The sequence below is a fragment of the Lepidothrix coronata genome, unplaced genomic scaffold (assembly GCF_001604755.1).
Source record: "Lepidothrix coronata isolate B3197 unplaced genomic scaffold, Lepidothrix_coronata-1.0 Scaffold1, whole genome shotgun sequence".
Classification (NCBI taxonomy): domain Eukaryota; kingdom Metazoa; phylum Chordata; class Aves; order Passeriformes; family Pipridae; genus Lepidothrix; species Lepidothrix coronata.
In genome coordinates this window covers 13,686,679-13,708,213 of record NW_016690181.1, presented here as the reverse complement: position 1 = coordinate 13,708,213, position 21,535 = coordinate 13,686,679, and the positions used below count along the sequence as shown (strand labels likewise).

Below are 21,535 nucleotides of genomic sequence, written 5' to 3'. Positions count from 1 at the left end.
GCAGACAAAAATTCTGTGAATTTGCTCATGCAGGGAAAAGTATATAAGCAAAACCCAGGACTCCCATGAAGAACTGAACCAAAAAACCCAAACCAAACAAAAAAACCAAACAAAAAAAACCCCAAAGCAAATTAAGCACCAGGTGGTGTGGAAAAACAAAACTATCCGTTGTGGACAGAGAAGTTAGGACTAAACTGGCAACATGCTTCATTACTTCAGGAATGTCTTCTGTCCTTAATTTAATTCCACAGGGTACATTAAGCATGATATATCAAAGGCTTTTTGGATTACCAGGCTCATGAATGAATAAGTGTTTCCATATGCATTTCTAGGGGTAAGAAAAGTCTATCTATGGGGATGATTCCACTGTAGTTCTGTCTTGTGGAACTAAAATGTTATTTCAAGTAAATTGCAACTAAAAGCTGCCCTCAAACAAGGAAAACCTGTAACTACTTTTTCTAAACCTTAGTAAAATATTTTTTTGCTTCCAGAGAAGTAGCTTTACTGGCTGGATTAAGATAGTAACTCAATGTAGAATCACCCTCCCTCTGAACAGAACATATTTGCTTTGAAATAATGGCTGATAATGACTGATTACAGCTATTAAGATGCATGAAAAATCTCGAGGGAATTCCATACAGGGTAATTCCAAAGAAGGTAAGATTTCATGCTTTCAAAACAAGGACACATTAAATACTGATTTGCAATACAACTAAATTTTTTTTTTTTATGCACAGGACTGTGCAAATGTTACTGTTCAAAGAAAAGGCGGGTGGGCTCCTTTCATCCGTTTGGAAGTGGGTCACAGCACCAGCTGATCAGAACAGTCACTGCATTTACTTCCCCCTGTCAAAGCAGAAAACCTTTCCAAAGGAGACAGCCTCCAAGGCAGTTCACATTCCTTCCATGGGAGTAAGAGAAACCAAGAAGGATGCTGCTTATGAAACTGTAGGATGGAAAAGATTAAAGGCAACGGGCACACTTGCGTATATGATCATTCTAAAATACATGTACTTCCAAATACAAATTATGTCATAGCCTGAACTGCAAGAGACACCAGTAACTTTCAGATCTTTTCTGAAGGCTTAAGTGCTTCCATTAATTTTTCATATATTCTTGCTCGCTGCATGAGAACAATTCTAGGTGAACAGAAAGTAATTCTGATAAATCTCCCATAAAGTAAACCAATGAGAAATAGCAGCAAAATGTTTAATGCCTGTAATTTATTGTATACATACTCTGCAAAACTTATATGCATTTGGTGTGTGCAAAAGTATACACTTCTTTGACAGCACCAGAAAGCAGTTAAGCTATGTACCAGTTTTTAACCTGATTTGTCACATTGTGTAAAAAGACATTGTGCACACACGATATCCCCAAAGGAATAAATCATTGGCTAACACTAGAAGCACCCTTATTTACACACTAACACTTTAATATTGCATCACACCCACTCACCAAAATAAATAGAAGTACATTCATCACAATTTAAACACCAGTCTCTCCATATATTTATTTACTTTGACATGTTTTGGTCTCCAGAAATATGCTTTATCTAGAAATATGCATCAGCTACTAGATCATGTTACAAAATGCAAAAAAAAAAAATAGAAAATAGGTTTTCCTGGACAATATTTTGGGCTTTACACAAAAATAAATCCAGATTTCAATAGAGATCTCATATACTTCTTGAAAGATTTTTATTTTAAAGCACAGCACAGAGTTGCACACTAAGGCTTCCTGTGATATGCAAAACCCTGGCCTCCAAAAGACGTTGCTGTAAAGTGAAATACAGCTCAAGTGTAAATACAAGACATTTTCAAAAAGTAGTCATCAGTAGAAAGTGCCCTTCATTTGATTTAGCATTAGCAGTAACGAAGTAACTACCTTAATTGTGCAATCAAAGCCAGACCTGGAAGGGTTTTATGAAACGTATGTCATTTCACACTCTCAAGTTTAAGGATATAGAATCTGAGATAGCGGAAACCAACCAACCTTTTTATATTCCTACATTCAATACTTTTTTTGACACAATTTAGTAAAAAAGGCACGTTGTCAAACAGTGAATTAAAAATCTAAAAACCAAACCAGAATTTCCTTAAATACAATTAAATCATTAGCTGAACATCTGATCCCAATAAACCAATAAAAGCATTCTTCCAGTTTTTCTTAACCTCAAATTCAGATGCACTTCGGACAAGTACTGAAATACTGTTACTAGATGAATACTATTAATCTGGCAAACAGTAAACATGTTTTTGGATACAAGGTCAGGAATTAAAAAAACAAGTTTAGTTCCTTCCTAGCTGATTTACAAATATGCAACAAACGCAAGCACATTAAAAGCCAAACATTTGTACAAAATATGAAACCTATTAGCATCCCGTGCCAATTATGAGAAAGTACTTCTTGATCATAAAATTACAAATGTGTCCTTGAATAATTTTTCATATGAAATAGGCAAAATTTAAGCAATGATCACTGTGTGAAGAGACAGTTATACAGTGTCTTAGGGAGGCTAGCAGAGTACATTCCAGTCACCATCTAAATGACAAAGTGCTTTACAGATTAAGAAGTTTATTTAAGCACGCAAGATCAGCTAATCAGAAAGTGGTGAAATAATTAGGTTTTATTTAGCCTATATTTGTCTGAAATGCAGATTTCATTCCCAACTGAACCAATTTCAAATTAATGTATTTCTTTTGCTTCATAAGAGACTTTTTTTTCCCAACCAGGCAGGAAGTTGCTCAGCAATATAGCTGTCTGGGTTGACAGAGCTAGAGTCTTTTCCAGCTGAAAAGAATTAAGAAGTAAAAACCCAGAACTTCGTCATGGTCCCAATGTTCATTGTCTTAAATGGGTAATTCTAGAAACCAGGAAATTTCCAATAGGAAATTTTAGATGGTCCCAATGCAGCAGAGAATACAACACACTTCTAGACAGTGAGGTTACACTATCTTGCATGGTCTTAAGTGCACACACTGAGAAACAGTTTTTGTTAGTTAATAAAGTTAAAACTACAGAGGAGCAACAATGGTATCTTCACTGGGGCTCTGTGTCAGCTAATACTGAATTAGTTTATAGAATCTATACCATTAGCTTACTCACATCGATGTTTTACTGAGGCAATGAAATCTTATGCCGTTGACAGAACACATCTTAAAAAGGCAAATCTGTTTTTTCTTACATTAAGAGTCAGATGTTTAAACTTGAGCAGCTTCCAAGACTGTTCTTTACAGGTTGCTATCTGAACTGCTTCCTAGAAGCAGCACTGTTAAGAATAGGCCCAACAGGAAAGGTTCCTTTGTCATTTTTCCACAATGTAAGTTTTCCTTTTTCAACCCCCCAGCCAACACCCAAAGCCCTTTTTGTACTTTTCCAAGTATTTCTAGCATTAAAGCATAATGGCCTGAAGCAGCTGAAGATAGATACTATCAACGGAGTTCTGGGGCTTGAGGCAAAGCTGAGTAGTGACACTGGTGAACTTTGAAGGGCAACTTGGAGAAACCAAAGTAGATGCAACACCAGATTTGAGCTTCAGACTCTCAGTCCTGCAGTCCTTACACAAACCCTGCGCTGATTGTAAACAAATTCAGTTACTGAAACAAACAGTCTTTAAGTGCATAGTTAGAAATAATGTGCAAATATGGGCATTAAGGTAAGTAACTGAACTAACTCTCCTGCTATACATAATATAGGTTTTTGGCTTGATGAAATCAATCACAAGTATTAACATGAAGTTGTTAATATCGAAGAGCTGCAAATGCATTCTAACCAAATTTAATTCTGATGTGCTTTCTAAACATTTAAGATAATTAGATAGTGGCTGCTTCACATTTTAAATAATTTAACACATTGTATGTTTAGTGTAAGAAAAAACATCATTTGTAAAAGCAGCAGAAGCTGTTAAACAAATCTGAATATCTACAGGGCAGGAAAAGAATTTCCAAGCACATGCCTCGAGCCCAAAAGCATAAGTTACATACAAACACTAAGAATTCCTGTTTTCAGGGTGTGTGTTTCTCATACTGAATTAGACTGGCATTGGAATTCCAGACAGAGCAAAAGCCAACAATCTTTTGGCCATACACATAACTGTACAGTTTGCAAATGACATGCCCTTTTCTATTTAGAAGTAAAGAGGTTCAAATTATTTTTATGGGTCCTCAAATCAGAAGATATGCAGCACGTTATTGCTTTAAACAAACTTTGGCTGAATTTACACCCAAGCCGCTGCTGTACAGAAGATGACATTTCAAGACTTTGAGGCTCATGTTGGGAGACCAAGTAGGATATAAAGCAATTTCTCTAATTCTCAAGAAATATCAGGGAAAAAGAACACCATTCCTTTCTTTCAAGTGAATGCAAAATTGGTTTACTGGTACGTGGCCCACACAGTTCCATGTCAGTGCATAGCTAGTCAATATTTCTGCTGGCATTTTGAACTGGTTTAATCAATGGAAACATCTATTAATTTTATTCCATTTAATATGCATTAGTGCATTAATGTCTTTATAAAAAAACAACCCTGGCAGGTATTAAAAATAAATATCTTATTTAGGTCAAACTAAAGCCTTGCTTTTCAGTACTTTAATCCCTTTAAATATTCTTTTGCCCTCTAACAAGCAAATGGAAACTGAAATAGAGTAAGAGATGTACGGAGGCAGAGGGTAGCAGAAACATGAACAAAGTCAACACCGTAAGCCAGTTAACGCGTCCTCAGCTTCTTGGACTGTCTCTTGCGTTTCAATTCTTCTTCTTCCCGTCTCAGTTCCTCGAGGTCTTCCTGAACACCGAGTCTCAAGCTGCCAAATAAGATTAAATCCTTTACACTGCTACTCAAGACATATGAAGTTTTACTTTCACCCCTCCTTCAAGAAAAGCAATCCTAAAAGTACTGATTTGAACAATAATTTTAGAAGAATACAGCTTTACAAAAATAAAGATTTTATCATTAGATTAGAATCAAATATTTTGAGGGGAAAAAACATTTAAAACTTCTGTTAAAAAATAAAGATTATGTAATAAAAAAAATACATACGGTCTTCTTTTCCTCCCAAAAACCAGCTACTGAAAAACATCCATCAATTCTTGCCAATATATCATCATACAAGTCATGGCAGGACTGATGCTCATCGGTTTCTAAGAGCCACCTAAACTTTTTACACTGGCAAGGGAGTGAATGGATTTGTCAAACAGTAGAGAAGTAAAAGATTTTGTTGAACTTCCTGGCTTGAGGCACCATATACAGGTAGCTACAAGCTCCACCCTCAGTCCACCTGACTCTGATGAACAGGCCCATGGAAGAGATACTGATAATACAGCATGTTCTACCCACCTCCCTGAATTCAGGAAACTGCAGTCAGCCAAATTAAGGACAGAAACAAACACAACAAGGATCTATGTGATAAAACTGGCTTGATGAATGATTTTTTTCAATTTGGCTTAGAACAACTATAATTTAAGTGGACTTGCTTGGTTAGAAGTTCTTCATTTCAAAAGGCACAATGCTTTTAACCAAGCACTCAGTGAAAAACAGTTGAGCATGGAAAAGGGTAAAACTGAGCTTAACTAAAGTTTCTTAACTCCACTGCCTTTATGCTGCATGTGTAGTTAAAAGTGAGTCAGGAATTCAACTCTGCAAAAACTCACTCTGGGTTTTCAACAGAGAATTTGGTTAACAGCAACATCACTTAAAATTCCAGTTATTTCCCCTAACTCCATTTAACAGACTATAGATTTGCATGAGCTGCAGCTCTTCCTCAGAAGCAAGGAGGAATAAGAACACTGACTAACTTAACAAAGATGCAAGTTTCTAATGCTCAAGGCACCTTCTGAATAACAATATAAAAATTTCAGTAGAACAAAAGAATTTGGTGTCTCCGTGGATTCCAATATCTATAAAAAACTCTTATAACTTTCACAAATCTTATCCCACAAGCCATTAAAAACCAAATCAGTTTATAACATAAGAGTTGTGCAGGTCCAGAGGCCAAAACCAATGGTCAAAACCAATATGAAAATATTAAGCAATAAACTTCCCAATTTCTATCCAAGTTTAAATCCATGCATACCTCCTAGCTTCTTCTTTCTGTTGCTCTCTCCAGCTGCTCTCCATATAACGTAAGGCATAGTCACTTTCATCTTTGTACCTGGAAGTTAAATATTAGTTTTCAGAACACTAAAAACCATCAGAGTGTACAGTTAATGAATTCACACCCCTTCTCAGAAAGAACAATGACTTGCCTGCAGATATTAAGGTTTTAAAATGACTTGCCTGCAGATATTAAGGTTTTAAAAGGTTTTAAAAGTTACAAGCCTTGAAAATGCCTGTTTTCTTACACTTATTGTCAGACAAGAGGGAAGTATTTAAATAAGCCAGCTAAGAGCCTTCACTTTCCAGCAGTTCCTAGGCATACCAAATTAGATCCTCTCACAGAGCAGGTGACACTATTGCATTTAGCAGTTCATACTTGGGCACTTACATCTAAAGAATTCTGAAGTATTGCAGACTGCTACAGAAGGCATTTTAACATCCAGTAATAAAGAGTTGCTATGAATTATCCAGGTGAGACAATGAAGCTGTGCTGTTTTCCAGTGATGTCCTAGTCAAATTTTATTGCTCCCTAGAAGAGCATTGGAGGCAGTGTGAAAATTCAAGGTATCTTCCACAATAAGCAGAAGTAATGCTTGTTAAATTTCTTCAATGCGATACAATTTCTGGATACCTGCACTTCCCCTATTTCTAAAACATTTTTATTTGTAGAACTACATTAATTTCCATTGTTCTACTGCTTGTTCTGCAGTATCTTAGAATGGTCATTTTTCTTACCTTTTCCGGTCATAGCCAAATATTTCCCGAATATGTTTTGATATTTCTTCTTGGGGTTCCCCTTCATCTTCAATGAAGTCATCCATTTCAGAGTCATACTCATCATCATCATCATCATCTTCTATTTGCCTCTTGTAACTAATTGGTGGTCTTCCAAGACCTAAATGACAGGAGAGCAGAAAAAAAAATCATTAATAACATGAACATTACATTAATTTAACAGGACCTCTCCTTGCTATACCTTGGGCACTGCCATTTTACAGCTTTGGGCTTCAAGGCAGAAAACTTCTGCCTCAAGTTAACTAGCAATTCTCAGAAACTCAGTAAAAGGAAAGACTTCCTCTAAGTTATGCTAGAGAAGATTACATATCAGTATCACCAACAGCATCCTGAGGAAACCACCCAGCAGATGTCTTCTTTGTTCGGGGTTTTCTAGGCATGTATTCACTATACTCCACTCTGCTTGTTCCTGACCAGAAATAAATTTTTAGAACTGCTTGTTACTGATAAGATGAACTCGCCAAAACACTGAAATGTAAAACCACAGAGAGCCTGACTGATTTTTCATGTATCCCTTCAAGCATCTGTTATTTATGACACTGTGAAATATTACAGACTAAGTATTATTAAGTGATGCTAGAAGTGAATTCTTTTCCTTCTAACAGCATTCATATACCAACATCCATCACAGGCTGCTTAGTTTTCTTTCATGTAATACTTCACACCACCTGTATTTCAAGAGTTATGAGCATAGGCAAAAATAAAAAGTTGCAAAGCAGAAAAAACATTCTACTGTTAAAAGCAATCTTTAAAAGGCAAATGTGGTATTTTCTCCAAGTCTCCCTAACTGCATCTATAAATAGTCAAAAGTCTCTTAGTGACCTCAACTCAGACATGCATAAAACATACAAAACAATAACTAAGTGAATGTCCTTATTTTGGCTGGGATAGAGTTAATGTTCTTCCTTGGTAGCAGTACAGTGCTTTGTTTTGAATATGAGAAAGGTTAATAGCACACTGATGATTTAGTAGCTGCTTAATAGTGCTTTTCCTCAGTCAAGGACTCTTCAGTTTCCCATGCTCTGCCAGTGAGCAGGTGCACAAAAAGTCGGGAGGGAGCACGGCCAGGACAGGTGACCTGAACCAGCCAAAGGGATATTCCACACCACAGAACATCGTTTGTACCGTGCACCATGTGTTTCTCCTACGTTTTACCCCCCTTTCATTACAATTATTACTGTTGTCAATATTATTACATTTATTTCAGTTATTAAACTGTTCTCATCCAAGTTTTACCCTTTTTTCCAGTTTTGCCCCCACTGGGGGACAGGGCAAGTGAGCAGCTGCATGGTACTTAGGTGCTACCTGGGGTTAAACCACAACAGTGAAAAAAATCTGCTCTACAAATGTATACCTTGTGGATGAAGCACAGGTCTATGCCCTTGAAAAGGTCTCATTCCATTCATCTGTCCATTGCTAGGTCTTGTGACTAGGTTTTTAGAAGAAATGGTCTCTGACACGACAGTACACTTCGGTTTTACAGTTGCACCTGAGCCACTGCCTGGTCGCCCAGGTCCTGCACTTGTGCTAATGCCTGGCCTTCCTGGTCCTGCTCCCAAGCTGCTGCCTGGTCGCTTGGCTCCTGTGCTTGGACTGATTCCTGGCCTTCCTGGTCCTGTTCCCAAGCTGCCGCCTGGTCGCCCAGGTCCCACATTTGTGCTGCTGCCTGGCCTTCCTGGTCCGGTGCCCAAGCTGCTGCCTGGTCGTTTAAGTCCCATGCCTGAGCTGCTGCCTGGTCGCCCAGGTCCTGTGCTTGAGCTGCCAGTTGGCCTTCCAGGCCCTACGCCTGAGCCACCTTCCAGTCGCCCAGGTCCTGTGCTTGAGCTGCTGCCTGGCCTTCCAGGTCCTGTGGCTGAGCCGCTGCCCAGTCGCCCAGGTCCTGAGCTTAAACCACTTCCCGGCCTTCCAGGTCCCATGCCAGAACTGCTGCTTGATCGCCCAGGTCCTGCACCTGAACCACCTCCAGGATGTCCAGGTCCTCCTTTTCCTAAGCTGCTGCCTGATCGTTTTGCATTGGAGTTGATTCCATGCTGAAGGGCAGCAGTATTTCCTGGTTTTGCATGGGCAGGCTTTTTCAGGCTGGATTCTTTAGCAGATGGTAGCCTTTGAGTCCCATTGGCCATGGGCTTTGAGGGTGGCACGTGAGAACTTGAGCCAGACTTCCTAATACCATTGACAGATAATTTGCTATGACTGCTACCAGTAGAACTTTTTAAGGAGCCATTTTGTGGTTTTTTTTCCATATGATCAAATCTGGAGGAAGATGATGACCGTGAGTGTTTTTCAGTCAATGCTGGTGCTTTGGATTTCTTATCAATACCACCCATAGAAAGCGACACATTGGGTTTTGATGTGGAATGTTTATCTACTGAGCTTTTATTAAGTTTTGCATTTACAGATGTTTTTTGAGAAGACATTTTTTTTGAAGAGCTGGATATCCCTGTAGTCTTAATCTCCTTCTCATTTTTCCTAGGCATTTCTACTCTTTTGTTTTTGCGTCCCAAATATTCCCTCTCTCTCAATTCTTCTGCTGTTCTGGGTCTCTCTTCTACCTTTTTCACTGGTTTTATTTCCACTGGTTCATACTGTTTCTTTTCAGCAAGCCTCAAGAGCTCTGTAAAGTTCAGAGGTGGTGGTGCACTTTTGGGAGGTGCCTTTGGTTTCACTGCAACTTTGGATGGTTTCTCTTCATATTCTTCTTGCTCATGTTCAGATTCAGTCTGACTGTACTCAAGTTGCTCAGTTTCATCTTCTGTTGCATACTCAGCCTCTGGGGCCTGAGCAACATTCTCACTCGTCCTCCTCTTTTTAGGCTTCTCTTCAACAGGAATGCCATTATAGCCATAAAAATTATCCTTTGTTCGTGAGGCCATAGCTCTTGCCTTTCTGTCATGTTTCAGTTCAATACGCCTTGCCAAGAGTTGCTCTTTCTTTCTTCTTTCTTCCAGTGCTGTATGAAAACCAGGAGAAAGTTAGGCAAAAGCACTACTTTTTACTTCAATTTCTTCCAAACTGATAAGCCATTTAGGACAGTAATTTAAAGATATCTGGCTCACAGGTATCCAAAATAGAACAGAAAATGACCAGAGGTCTGCCAACAGGGCAGGCTAACCCACCTGTATAAGCTACTCCAACAAAGGCAAGCAATTAAAACAAATGCTGTTATGGCAAAACCCACTAAGGCCATTCAAGGGAAGCAGCTCTCCAGAATGCCATGAAAACTACAGAGAAGCACTGTGCGAGAAGGTACAGAAGGAGTTATGGGATCTCTGGGTAGTAGAGGGAGTTCTGAGACTGACCAAGAGAATTTTGAGACTTTACTATCAGATGTCTAAGGGAAGATGAGGAAAATGAGGGAATAAAAGAGTATTGGGGGGATAAGAATAGGGAAATACGACAAGTGTGTGTGTAGAAGCATGCAGGGTTGATACAGAAGCAGTCAACCACAGATAAGCAAGCATCTGGTCACTACACATGTCTGATAAGAGACTATCTCCACAGTCTGTCTTACACTCTTACTGAACAGTTTTTAGCTATTTTCTGCATGAGTATGCGGTCTTATGTCTGTGCGTGGTCCACTGACAAAATTCAGGCTGAACTAGCTGGTGAAGAGGTAAGAGATCTGAACACCAAATACCGGAGAGACCAAGGGTGTGGGGGCTAAATATCAGAAAGATTCAGGAAAAGCATAAATTCCTAGAAAACGGACTGGGCTACTCATTGTTTGGGTGCTTGTAAAGGTACCATTCCCTGTTTATATTATTTCACTGTCAAGGGCTGTGACTGCGTAGCATGAGGATGCAAGCATTCCTATATGGAATTCATGCTCAATCTTGCTTCTGGGTGCACCTGACAGCAGGAATAAGGAGCAGACTCACAACTGGCCCAGGAGAGGAAGAATACCCTGGGCCATCCAGTCCATCAGATTTAATAAAACATCGGAAGCAATCCAATATTAGTTCATTCTACAGACTATTTAAAGGAAATATAATACAGTGGAAAAATTGTGGCTCAAACAAAGCCTCTGACATATACATTTAAAATTCAGACTGTATTGATACACTAAGTTAACACACGACAACAGCAACTCTCTCCATTTTTCACACAGATGAAGCTTTTCAAACTTAAGTTACCAAAGTCCAGATGGCTTCTTGCTCTTACCTTAACTACTTCTCAGTAGTTCTAAGTAAGACTACTTACTTAGTCCTGGCTTTCCCTAAGCCCCAGGAATTTCTGTGCATAAATTCCAGAAACAGACATGTAGCCATATTTACAAAAGCTTTGAATAAGGGGGCAAATATGAAAGAATCAACAAAAGTCTACTATAGGAAATATTTTGGACTTTTACCTTTTTTTCTTTTTTCTTCTTCTTGCCGTCTGAGAAATGCTTGCACTGCTGCAGACTCTACACCCTTGACTTTTGGAACTTTTTTGGGAGGACCAACGGCCAAACTGTACCTTTTCTGCAAAGAACAAAGAAATAGGTCAGAAGAGTTAAGAAACGTAAAAATCAGTTTTTGAAACTGAGGAGTTGCATAATAGTCATGTATTTGACTTTAAGCATAGAAGTGGTCCAGAATATGCAAACAACAAATTCCCACTGAAGCTGAGAGTTGTTGGATATACTTGACTCCTAGATGTACTTTGTTTCAGGCTCACTAAGGAACAACTCGCCTCAAGTCACTGGGGAAAACCTGCAAGCTAGAAAGTCCCTGGCTCCCATACAAGGGACTAGAGGTATCTTGAAACATATTTTGAAAGGTGGTTTCAAAACCCAGAAGAGCAAGATAACCAAAGTATTGAACAAGATACAAGCACTAAAAATGAAGACATCTATCTTGTCTATACTGTTGACCAGCAGCCAACAACCTCATCCTCTAAATATTACCATCAGGATGGGCCCCAATTTGAGCTCTGCCTGAACTGCAGCTGAACTGCACGGCAGGTGACACCTCCTGAGCAGGGACGCCTTTCATGGCTAGAGATTCCTTACCTGAAACTAAGAGACCCTTCCTTACCCAAGGCAGAGGGATCCCTTACCTGTGACAGCTCCTCAGTAGGTGACTGAGAGCATGCTGAAGTAATATGAGGAAACATTAATAATCCATTAATTCCATATTATTATAAACACTGTATGGATAATTTCACTAGACACAAACCATTAACCAAGTCTGAGACTACAATTGGATCCAGCCACACCTAGGCTCCAAAGGGAGTTTAGAAAGCAAAGGAGTCAGCTCTGAACCCTGTGATTCAACAGGAAGGTGCTCCTCACTCTTTGCGTCACCAGTCTGAGAATCATTCTAGCTCAATTTGAACTCTATTTTCCTTTGTGTGTTTCTTCCATTGAGTAATTATTAAGATGAACCTTGCATCATACTCATAGAACCCTGTCAAACCACTGTCAAAACTTTGTTAAGTCCCACTGAACTGTCAAATTATTATTTTATCTCAAAATACATTGCTGCAGGTCTTTTTAGTGAGGTACTTTCTACTCATCTGTGGCAGGGATTTGCTCAGCTTTTGGAAGGAACGAACAGGAAACCAGAAAACAGGAAGGGAAACAGAAATGAGTGAAATGCACTGGATTAATAAGGAATGTAATGGCTGCATTAGTAATGGAATAAAAATATTTCAGTTCAGCCTTAGTCTTTGACCAAGCAGGAACCAAAAGCAAACTACAGCTCAAGCTGCCAGTCAGTTCAATTCCAGACTGCAGGCTTACAGCTCCATTTTCAGATTGCTTGTGGACACTCATTTCAGTTTATCTAATTCAGCAAAAATAAAGAAATAGACTCAAAAAATTTAATTATTCCAAAACTTGGAATGGACTCCATCAGTAGATTGATGTAAAACCAGCAATACTGATTTACTTCCTGCTGACAGTGACTACTGTGTATCAAGGAGTTACTGATCCACATAGCAGGTGACCTGAATGGGTCCAGGCCTGCACTCCACTTATCGCCTGAGATCAGTGTGTGACCTCAGCACTAATTGTGACAGCACACACAGCCCACACCTGGCACCTGGCAATTATGGCACTTGCATGTGGTGTAATTTGCCAGGCGAAGAGAAGGCTCCAGAGAGATCTTATTGCAGCCTTTCAGTACCGAAAGAGGGTGCATAAGAAATATGGGGACAGACTTCTAAGCAGAGCCATCAGCAACAGGACAGGGGGTAATGGTTTAAAACTAGAAGAGGGTAGATTCAAACTACATATAGGTAAGAAATTGTATATGATGAGAGTGGTGAAACACTGGCACAGGTTGTCCAGAGAGGCTGCAGATGCATCAGATGCAGATGTTTCCCTGGAAACACTGAAGTTCAGGTTGGACAGAGGTCTGAGCAACCTGATCTATTTAAAGATGTCCCTGCTCATTACAGGATTGTTGGACTAGATTACCTTTAGCGGATCCTATTCCATGATTTTATATCATATCTTGAAGTGAAGCAGCATGTTTTCATATAACATCCTTTTCCTTGGCAGAAGAAACAATAAATTGTGCCATTTACTGCCAAGGACATCCTGCAAAAGCTCTAAAGACTACAATGTTGGTCATTCACACCATGGACAGGATTCGCACAGCTTGCCATGCCTAGATGTCTGTCCAGTGCTGTTCAACTTGGGATTCCCACAACTGAACAGATGACAAGTTATCTATGCTACCCCCTTTTTTGCTTTCCCTGTTAAATCCGATAAATTTTAATCAATATCTTAAGAGATCAAGTGCCTTTCTTACTGGGATCTACTATAACAAACACTTGCCCCAATGTGCTATGCCTGTTCAAACACTGCCTTTCACAAATGTACCAGACTCTGCTTAAAATGGAAAGAAACCCCAAAGACTTTTTTTTAATTTCTTCCCACAGACTACAGAAAAAAATCCAAAGCAATAAGAACGAGATAGTTGCAAATATAAATACAATAGAAACCAGTTAAACCCAGAAGCAGCTGGAAAGCAAAGTGCATTTAGGAACAAAGGAAATCCAAACCCAAAACTGAGGTTTGGGAGGGTTTTTTTATTTTAGTAGTAAGACAATAGATTAAATTCCAACCCAAAATCTCCCACATGAGACATTAGGATCCTCACCAAAAGAAAGAGTTGTGAAAAACAGTATCACTGAAGAGCCACACAAGTAAGCATTTCCATATATTTATGCACATGATCATCCTACCCTCATGTAGCCTTACAGAACTTAAATAAAATAATTAAATTATAATATCTGGCAAAGAAACCTACATCCAAATCTTTTAGAAGCAATGATCAGGCAGGCTACTGGCATAACTCTAAAAATTCCAATATCACCCAACTGAAGCCTTCATTCAAGTTTCTGATTAATTAATCTGCAGCATATTAATAGATCCTTTGATTACTTTAATTACTAACATGCAAATCCATACATTATCTTGAATATACATGCACTAAGAAGCAAGGTTCAGAGGCTCATCCCCGAACTGCAGCCAAAATTGACTCCAAGAAAGGCAGCTACAATACCAGCTACTTGTAGTAGCCTCGAGAAATTTCTGAAATGACTAGAACAGAATTACGAAGATGCACCATCCACACACACTGCAGTAGTAAAACCTGCAATGTTGCCTCATCACACTGAAAACCTACTACAGTCACGCTCATTTACTGAGCTTCACCTCTGTGTAAGGAAGTTTACAATCTGAGAACTGACTTTGTTGTTTGCACCAAAAGCATTCCAAGATCTGACTGTTCAGGAAACCTGAACAGTGATGCAGTATTGCCTCTCAGTTTTTGCTCAGATGTGGCCCATGACTCAGTGTCCCCAACTAATCTGGCTTACTCCACCTGAATTGGAAAAGAGAGAGAAATCCACTCATTATTAGTCAAAATCCTTTCAGAAAAAGGTTGAAGCAAATTAGAACCTTAGAAACAATATTCGGCGTTTTGTAGTATACTCACTGTAGTATAATGATATATAATATTATACTCATCTTAGTATAACAATAATTAGTATTATCATTTACTAATTTTCTTACGAAGTCAAATATGTCATGTTTTGTCATTGGTAACCTAATTTGGCAAAGCTTGGTTTAATTATTCAATTTCTACAGAGTTTTTAAAAACTAAGAATTTTCAAGACTGAGGATACAACTGGACTCTATCTTAAGGGTCTTTTCCAACCTAAATGATTGTGTGATTCTGAAAGAGTTTTATGCCTAAGGAGCACCTTTGAAAACTGCTAAACAGCAGGGACAAATGTAGATTGATCTATTCTGTTAGAAAACCTTATAAAGAATTAAAGTGATGGGGAAGCAGTTTTCAGGCTTTGTTTTGCTGTACTATGACCAACAGTCGTATCCAGGAGCAGGTTTGTAAAGCAGCTTGACAGACAAGCTGTTTTCTGACTGCCACTAACATGGCACATCATGCAAAATTCAGATTTAAGTCTTCCTATCACTAGCATTTCTTGGTATTGACTAGCAACTGGCCACACAGCTAAACAATTCATAAATTAATACCCATTTTCTGTACAGTGAATCACTACTATTGTTGACGCAAGTTTCATTCACTTTCATTTAGAAATAAAATGACCTGCTTAAGTAGCCTTTTTAAAAGCACTGAACCATACACATGTTCCACAAACACCGATAAAGTGTTTGCATGAACATGCACCAGATTCCAGGCAAACCAGACAAAATAGGCCAGGGCATGTCACTTCATCATCTAAGAAGCAGCAGCACTACTCTGGCTTTTTATAACTATTGCTAGGTTGGTTAAATCAACAGAGTAATAGAAATGCCTTTAGGAGAGAGCAGGTCAAGCTGTTCCCAGAACACTGCACTATTCGAGTTGTAAACATGGATTATTTGCTCTGAAGTCACTGACTTCCTTCAAAACATGGCACATGATCCTGATACAGTTGCGGCTACTTCCATGTCAGAACTCAAGTGCCAGATCTTGGACTGTAAAACAGAATTTATAAAATAATTGTAAACTTTGTGGCATCCAAATGAAGCCCCAAAAGGCCTAAACCAAATACCAGTCCCAGACAGAAGCAACAGCAGTAGTATTGCCTTTAACAGTGATCAGCATTTACACAGGTAGCAAGATAGGACTGATCAATTCTGCCAAACCTGGTTCTTAAGTAGAGCACCTGTGCAAATAATTATTGCTGTGGGCTTGCACACACAATGTAAAGACAATTCTACTTGTGCTATTCAGTATGGGCAGCTTGCAGAGGCTCTCACAGGCTGGAGATTTTTTGGTGTGCTTCCTTTTCACTAGCACGTTGTGACCCCTGTGTGATATTACAACACTTTTCCTCTTCTTCCTTACCATTCACCAAGTAATGTAGCCTTCTCCAATGGGAAGTCTGAGTTTCCCCCCTAAATATTCTGCAGGGTATAACTTTCTGGTAACATCAGGAATGGTTCATTCACCATATACATCCTTGTTTATGTCACTCTTTTCACAATGCCCTAATACCAGTTCCTCAAAAGGCCACTTTCCAAACTGTAAGTGGCCATTGGTGTTAACTGCCCAGGGGCCTCTGCTCTCATCCTGGACTGGTATTTCCAAGGCCTCTGCTCCAGTCTCACCACTGGGTTCCCAGCAGCTCCCTCTGCAGTCTTAGAACATGTGCACACAATGATTTCTCAACTACTGCTTTCAATATCTAGTAATGACAAACTAAATGGTAGATAACGAGCATGCTTAAATTTGTTTCCCTTCATCTTCCAACAATCCGTACCAAGAGAAAGGCTTTTCTGATAGGAGTATTTTAACTATCAGCTCACACTGCTCTCCTCTCCCAAACCCAATTTAACCGGGTCGTACATTTTTTTCCCTAAAAAAGCAAAAATAATTTCTTAAGATTTTTGCAAATGCTGCCATAATATCCAAGCTGAATCATTAGCTGGAAGAAAGGCAGAAATTTCTTCTATTACATGTTGCTTCACACAGAAAAAAAATTTAACAGATACTTTATGCTTTCCTTTCTGTAGTCGTATGTTAGTCCCCACTTTCATCTGCTTTTGCAAAAAAAGAGACCAGAAATAGAAAAAGTTGAAAGTTTTACACATTCTAGTCAGCATTTGCAAGCATTTAAATTGTGACAGTCTGGAACTTAACTGTCAGGTCAGTCAAGCTGAGAGTAAAAGCCCTCCTCACCCCTGCCAACATTTCACACTGTGTGTCTTGCAGCTCACACGTGGAAGCTGATATAATGCAAAGCATTTCAGGCCCTGTTTTGAGGCAAGTTTTAGCACATAATAAATGCACACACACTGATCAATAGGAGTCTGATCCTACAACAGCCTGTATTTCACAGTCATTCCCCACTATTTCTCTTGCCTATGGGCAAGCGTTCAATAGTTTGTAGAGTAGAATTTGACGGTCAGGCTCTCTAGCCCAAGGTCCTCCTCTGAACAAACTCTGGGATTCTGCTAGTGTTTCACTTCATAAATACTTTGTTTCTCATAGTCACCTGTATCTGTCAGCTTCACTGGGGGCTGTTTTGTGACACTAGGTATCAGTCTGACTAAAACTGAGACCTCAGCAAGTGCTGACGTGGATGACAAGATGTTCCCGTTTTGGGTCACCTCTTTGTGGTTAAATGATATTCTGTATCAGATTTGATGTGTCAATTCTGAACACCAAAGATTTGTCCTCAGTTAAAAGGAACTGGGAGCAATTTGAGATAATTCCTAATAAATTATTAATGACAACAAACACTAGGTGAAATAAAAGGTTTCAACTGCACTCAGTTTTTTTTTTTTTTTTTTAAACTGCAATAAAATTTCTGTATGTTAAAGAATACATATGATAAAAATATCTGGAAGTGCTTCACCACATCCATAACATCATTTAAAATTCGTGGCATAACAGTATATCAATTTCACCAAAAAGAATGACAATGTATTTAACTCTTACTAAAATCAACATGAAATCTCATAGCTTTTATCATGTCTAGTCAAAGCAGATCATATTGAAAATCTAATGAACTGCTAACATGAACATATGTAACAAGATACAACAGCAAAGTCCCTATGGAATATTAGGTAGGGGCTCTACTCAGCAACTGCTAGGAAGATTATTAGCAATACATCATTAATAGCTTAGACACTAGTTCATATATGTACTCTTTTATTTAGAAACAAAACCTGATGCAACTAATAGGGCACTAAAAGGCTGATTTCAGCAATGTTCCTTTTCAATCTGGATTTCCATAGGAAGATGAACAAGCAGATTTGTTTTTACAGGGACATGACGTAATATCTGCTTTATCCAGGTCCCCCTTTTACAATACAAGGCCATATTGTTTCTTAGAGTTTTTATATAGTTTCCACTTTGAACTACACACTACTTGTATAATGCATATATAGAGTTTTATATTTATTACTTGTGCATGTCACTACTTTTCATTACAATGGACATGGAATATTTAATTCAGTGCACTGTAAAGTTTAAAATAAACTTCTCAGAGGGAAATTCAGGGAATATGTTCATTAATGCAGGAACTAACATTTCTGGAAACCTAGTAGCTTTACATACCAGTAAATTTTGTAATTTGTCTATATGGTGTTTTTAACAAAAATATTTTCAATTAATTATATTCTTCTTATACAAATACATTTAATATACTAGCTTTAATGTAGTGGAGTTACTTGGATTTCCAAAGATCATAAAAACTCCATAGGCTCTCTTTTAAAGCCAAGCAGCTGCAGATAACCTCAAGCTGTACCAAGTACAGATCTGCTTTTGCTTGGAGGCTAGGGCCAACTTTAGAGTTAAAACCTGCACCACTAATGTGCTAAACAAACTGCTTCAGCTATGGATTCAACTGCACTCTCACTACATGAGTTAATTAGGAATTAGCAAATCCTAATGCTGCCTTTCTAAAAAGAGTAACTAAACCCTCATCCATTGCACAACAAGTAGGATTGCGTCCCTCCACCACCACATCCACAATGGAGAACATGGCAGATATTTTATCAATTCATCATCATGAGTTATAAGTATTGTGGCAAAAAAAATCGTGGCACAGTACATTAAAGCTGCATGAGAAAACTAAGAATGTAATGAGAAGCTTTAAACATCTGAAGTAAGAATTACAGTAACCCAGTGACAATTTAGTGGAACAGCTTGTTTTAAGGTTAATAAAATAGGTATTGAAATATCTTAGAGTATTTCTATATTTGATATTTTAACATTTACGTTACAAACCAGATGTCTAAGTAGAGTCAGAGACAAACTAAATGTGCTTAAATTTAAAAAAGTATATTTTATAAGATTTTAAAGACACAATGGAATCTAACTAACTACACATATCTACCATATGGTTGGTACATATTATCAACTGGCCACAATATTAGCAAGCATTACCAAAGTTCGATTAGTGATACAGATAGACTGAGATACTCCGAATTCTACAGTGTTTCCATTTTAGTGGTGTCAGAACTAATGAGTATAATTTTTTCTGCTTTTCCCACTGTTTATGCTAAAAACAACTACCCCTCTCATCTACACTGGTTTAAATGAGCTAATCATAGAAACCTAGAACTCTGGCACTCTGTTAAAGAATAAACAGAAAAAATGTTTCCCTAGCTGGTGGCTACCAAAGAGAAAATATTTTTTATCCAAATAAGCACGCATGACTTATAATTTGGGTCCTGACAGAGGAATAAACCCCAGGATATTAATATATGAAAAGGCCACAGGCCCTTCCTACTGCCAAATTTCATCCAGCCATGCAAGTGGGTTATTTCACACAAAATCCACATATTACTGATATCTTGAACTAGAATGCAAACTGCTGAAGTACAGATCTCAGAATATTAGCAATATACCAAATGCCCTCTGCCAATCATCCCCCACAGCGTTGTTACAGGTTATTCCTTCGCAATGGATAGAATCAACTGGGTTGGAAAAGACCTCAGGGATCAAGTCCAACCCTTGATCCAACACCGCCGTGGTAACTAGACCATGGCACTAAGTGCCACATCCAGTCTCATCTTAAAAACCTTCCAGGGACGGTGAATCCACCACCTCCCTGAGCAGCCCATTCCAATGCCTGATTACTCGCTCGGTTAAAAAATTTCTTCCTAAAGAAAGACGTCACACAACGCAGCACATCCACCCGAAACTTGTCACTTTGTCTCCGACCCGCACTTGAGACGTGGCAGACTTCTGCTTCCAGAGCAAACAAAAGGACTTATCCGACTTTTAGCCACAGGCTTCCCCCGCAGCAGCGCTTCGCTCTCGGCATCTCGGCACTTCCAGCGGCCAGCAGGCGCCAGCCCCGGCTGCCCCCTCCGAGCCCGGCCGTGCCGGGACCTGTTGACTGAAGGGGCCCTGCTCGCCCCCTCCCCGCACACAGACTTCTCCAGCCCCCACGAGCGAGAGCCCCCGGCCGGCGAGGCGACAGGCCCGGCCGGGCCCGACACCAGCTCTGCCCACGCGAGGGCCGAGGCGGGCAGGGGACCCGCATCCCGGCGGGACCGGGCGGTGCGGGACCCGCCGCCGCCGCCGCCCCCCCACGGGCTGCGACCGCCACCGCGCCCCGGCCCCGCGCTGCCCCCGCCAGCCGCGGCCGCCCCGCAGCTCACCGGCACCGCGTTCAGCCCCTGCTGCTCCGAGGCCATCACGAGAATATTGCGGAAATCCATGGCCGGGCCGGATAACCGGGGGGCTGCGGCAGCCGCCCCGCTCCCAGCGCTCACCGCCCCCCGCCCGCTCGGCTCCGCTCGCTTCCGCCCGCTGCTGCCCTACCCTTTATATAACCTCGCCTGGCGCCGGCGTCACTTCCCCTGTGGCGGCGCCTCGCCACGGGAAACGGGGCTGGGAAAGGAGGAGGGGAACGGGGGCGATGCCTCACGGGAGCCCCGCAGGATGCCGGGGCCCGGGGATGCGGCGGGGCGGCTTTATGAGCCCACCGGGGCCGGCCCCGCCGTGCCCTGCCCTCCCTGCCCTCCCTGCCCGCCGCCCCCCGCACGCAGCTGCCGCCCATGCGGGGCTGATGATGCCGCGGTCTGTCTCTTCGCACTCTCCGGCTTCGCCCGCTGAAACGCCTCGGAGAGAGGCTGTTTGCAAGGGCACGTAGTGACAGAACAAAGGGGAATGGCTTCAAACTGAAAGTGAGCAGGTTTAGATCTGATATTAGGAAAAAAACCTTTACTGTGAGGGTGGTGAGGCACTGGAACTGGTTACCCAGAGAAGTTGTGCATGCTCCATCCTTGGAGGTGTTCAAGGCCAGCTTGGATAGGGCTCTGAGCAACTTGGTCTAGTGAAAAGTGTCCCTGCCCATGTCAGGGGGGTTGGAACTAGATGATCTTTAAGGTCCCTTTCAGCCCCAACCATTCTGTGATTCTATGAATATTATCCCTGACCTTGGCATGGGGATGTATCCCACTTTTTTCTATTATTTTTTTCAGTAGCTACTCTTGGTTTTTCAGTGGTGGTCAGGATTGGAGTGTTTTGAAGCAAAAAACCTTTTGGGGCAATGGCCAGTGGCTCCAACTGTACCCTGGCACTTGCCCCCATTCCCAGCAGTGAGCTCCAGCCACCAGCTTGGCCCTGAGGGGACACAGGCCAGGCGGAAATCCTGTAACAAAGGAGGAATATGGATTAAGTTTCCTCAGTGATCTCTCTTGGTTTATCGAGTCTTGAAAAT

At 40.4% G+C, this 21,535-nt stretch overlaps 1 protein-coding gene across 1 annotated transcript; it reads right to left on the bottom strand.

The window, feature by feature from the left end:
- Window positions 1-1,203: 1,203 nt before the first annotated feature.
- On the bottom strand, window positions 1,204-20,605 carry SPTY2D1 (SPT2 chromatin protein domain containing 1). The gene is made up of 6 exons (XM_017812963.1): window positions 20,472-20,605; window positions 11,241-11,355; window positions 8,247-9,842; window positions 6,833-6,992; window positions 6,075-6,152; window positions 1,204-4,805 (listed from the first exon to the last, which is right to left on the bottom strand). Exons 1-6 carry the CDS (start codon window positions 20,529-20,531, stop codon window positions 4,709-4,711), a joined length of 2,106 nt encoding a protein of 701 aa, XP_017668452.1. The 5' UTR covers window positions 20,532-20,605; the 3' UTR covers window positions 1,204-4,708.
- Window positions 20,606-21,535: the final 930 nt, after the last annotated feature.

Excerpts from the sequence above, each read along its gene's own strand:
- SPTY2D1 (XM_017812963.1), bottom strand. The coding sequence starts at position 20,531 with ATGGATTTCCGCAATATTCTCGTGATGGCCTCGGAGCAGCAGGGGCTG. Across the intron at positions 6,993-8,246 it reads ACCTGTGCTTCATCCACAAG|GTCTTGGAAGACCACCAATT; the intron begins GTATACATTTGT and ends CCTGTCATTTAG. Across the intron at positions 6,153-6,832 it reads TTTGGCTATGACCGGAAAAG|GTACAAAGATGAAAGTGACT; the intron begins GTAAGAAAAATG and ends TTTAACTTCCAG.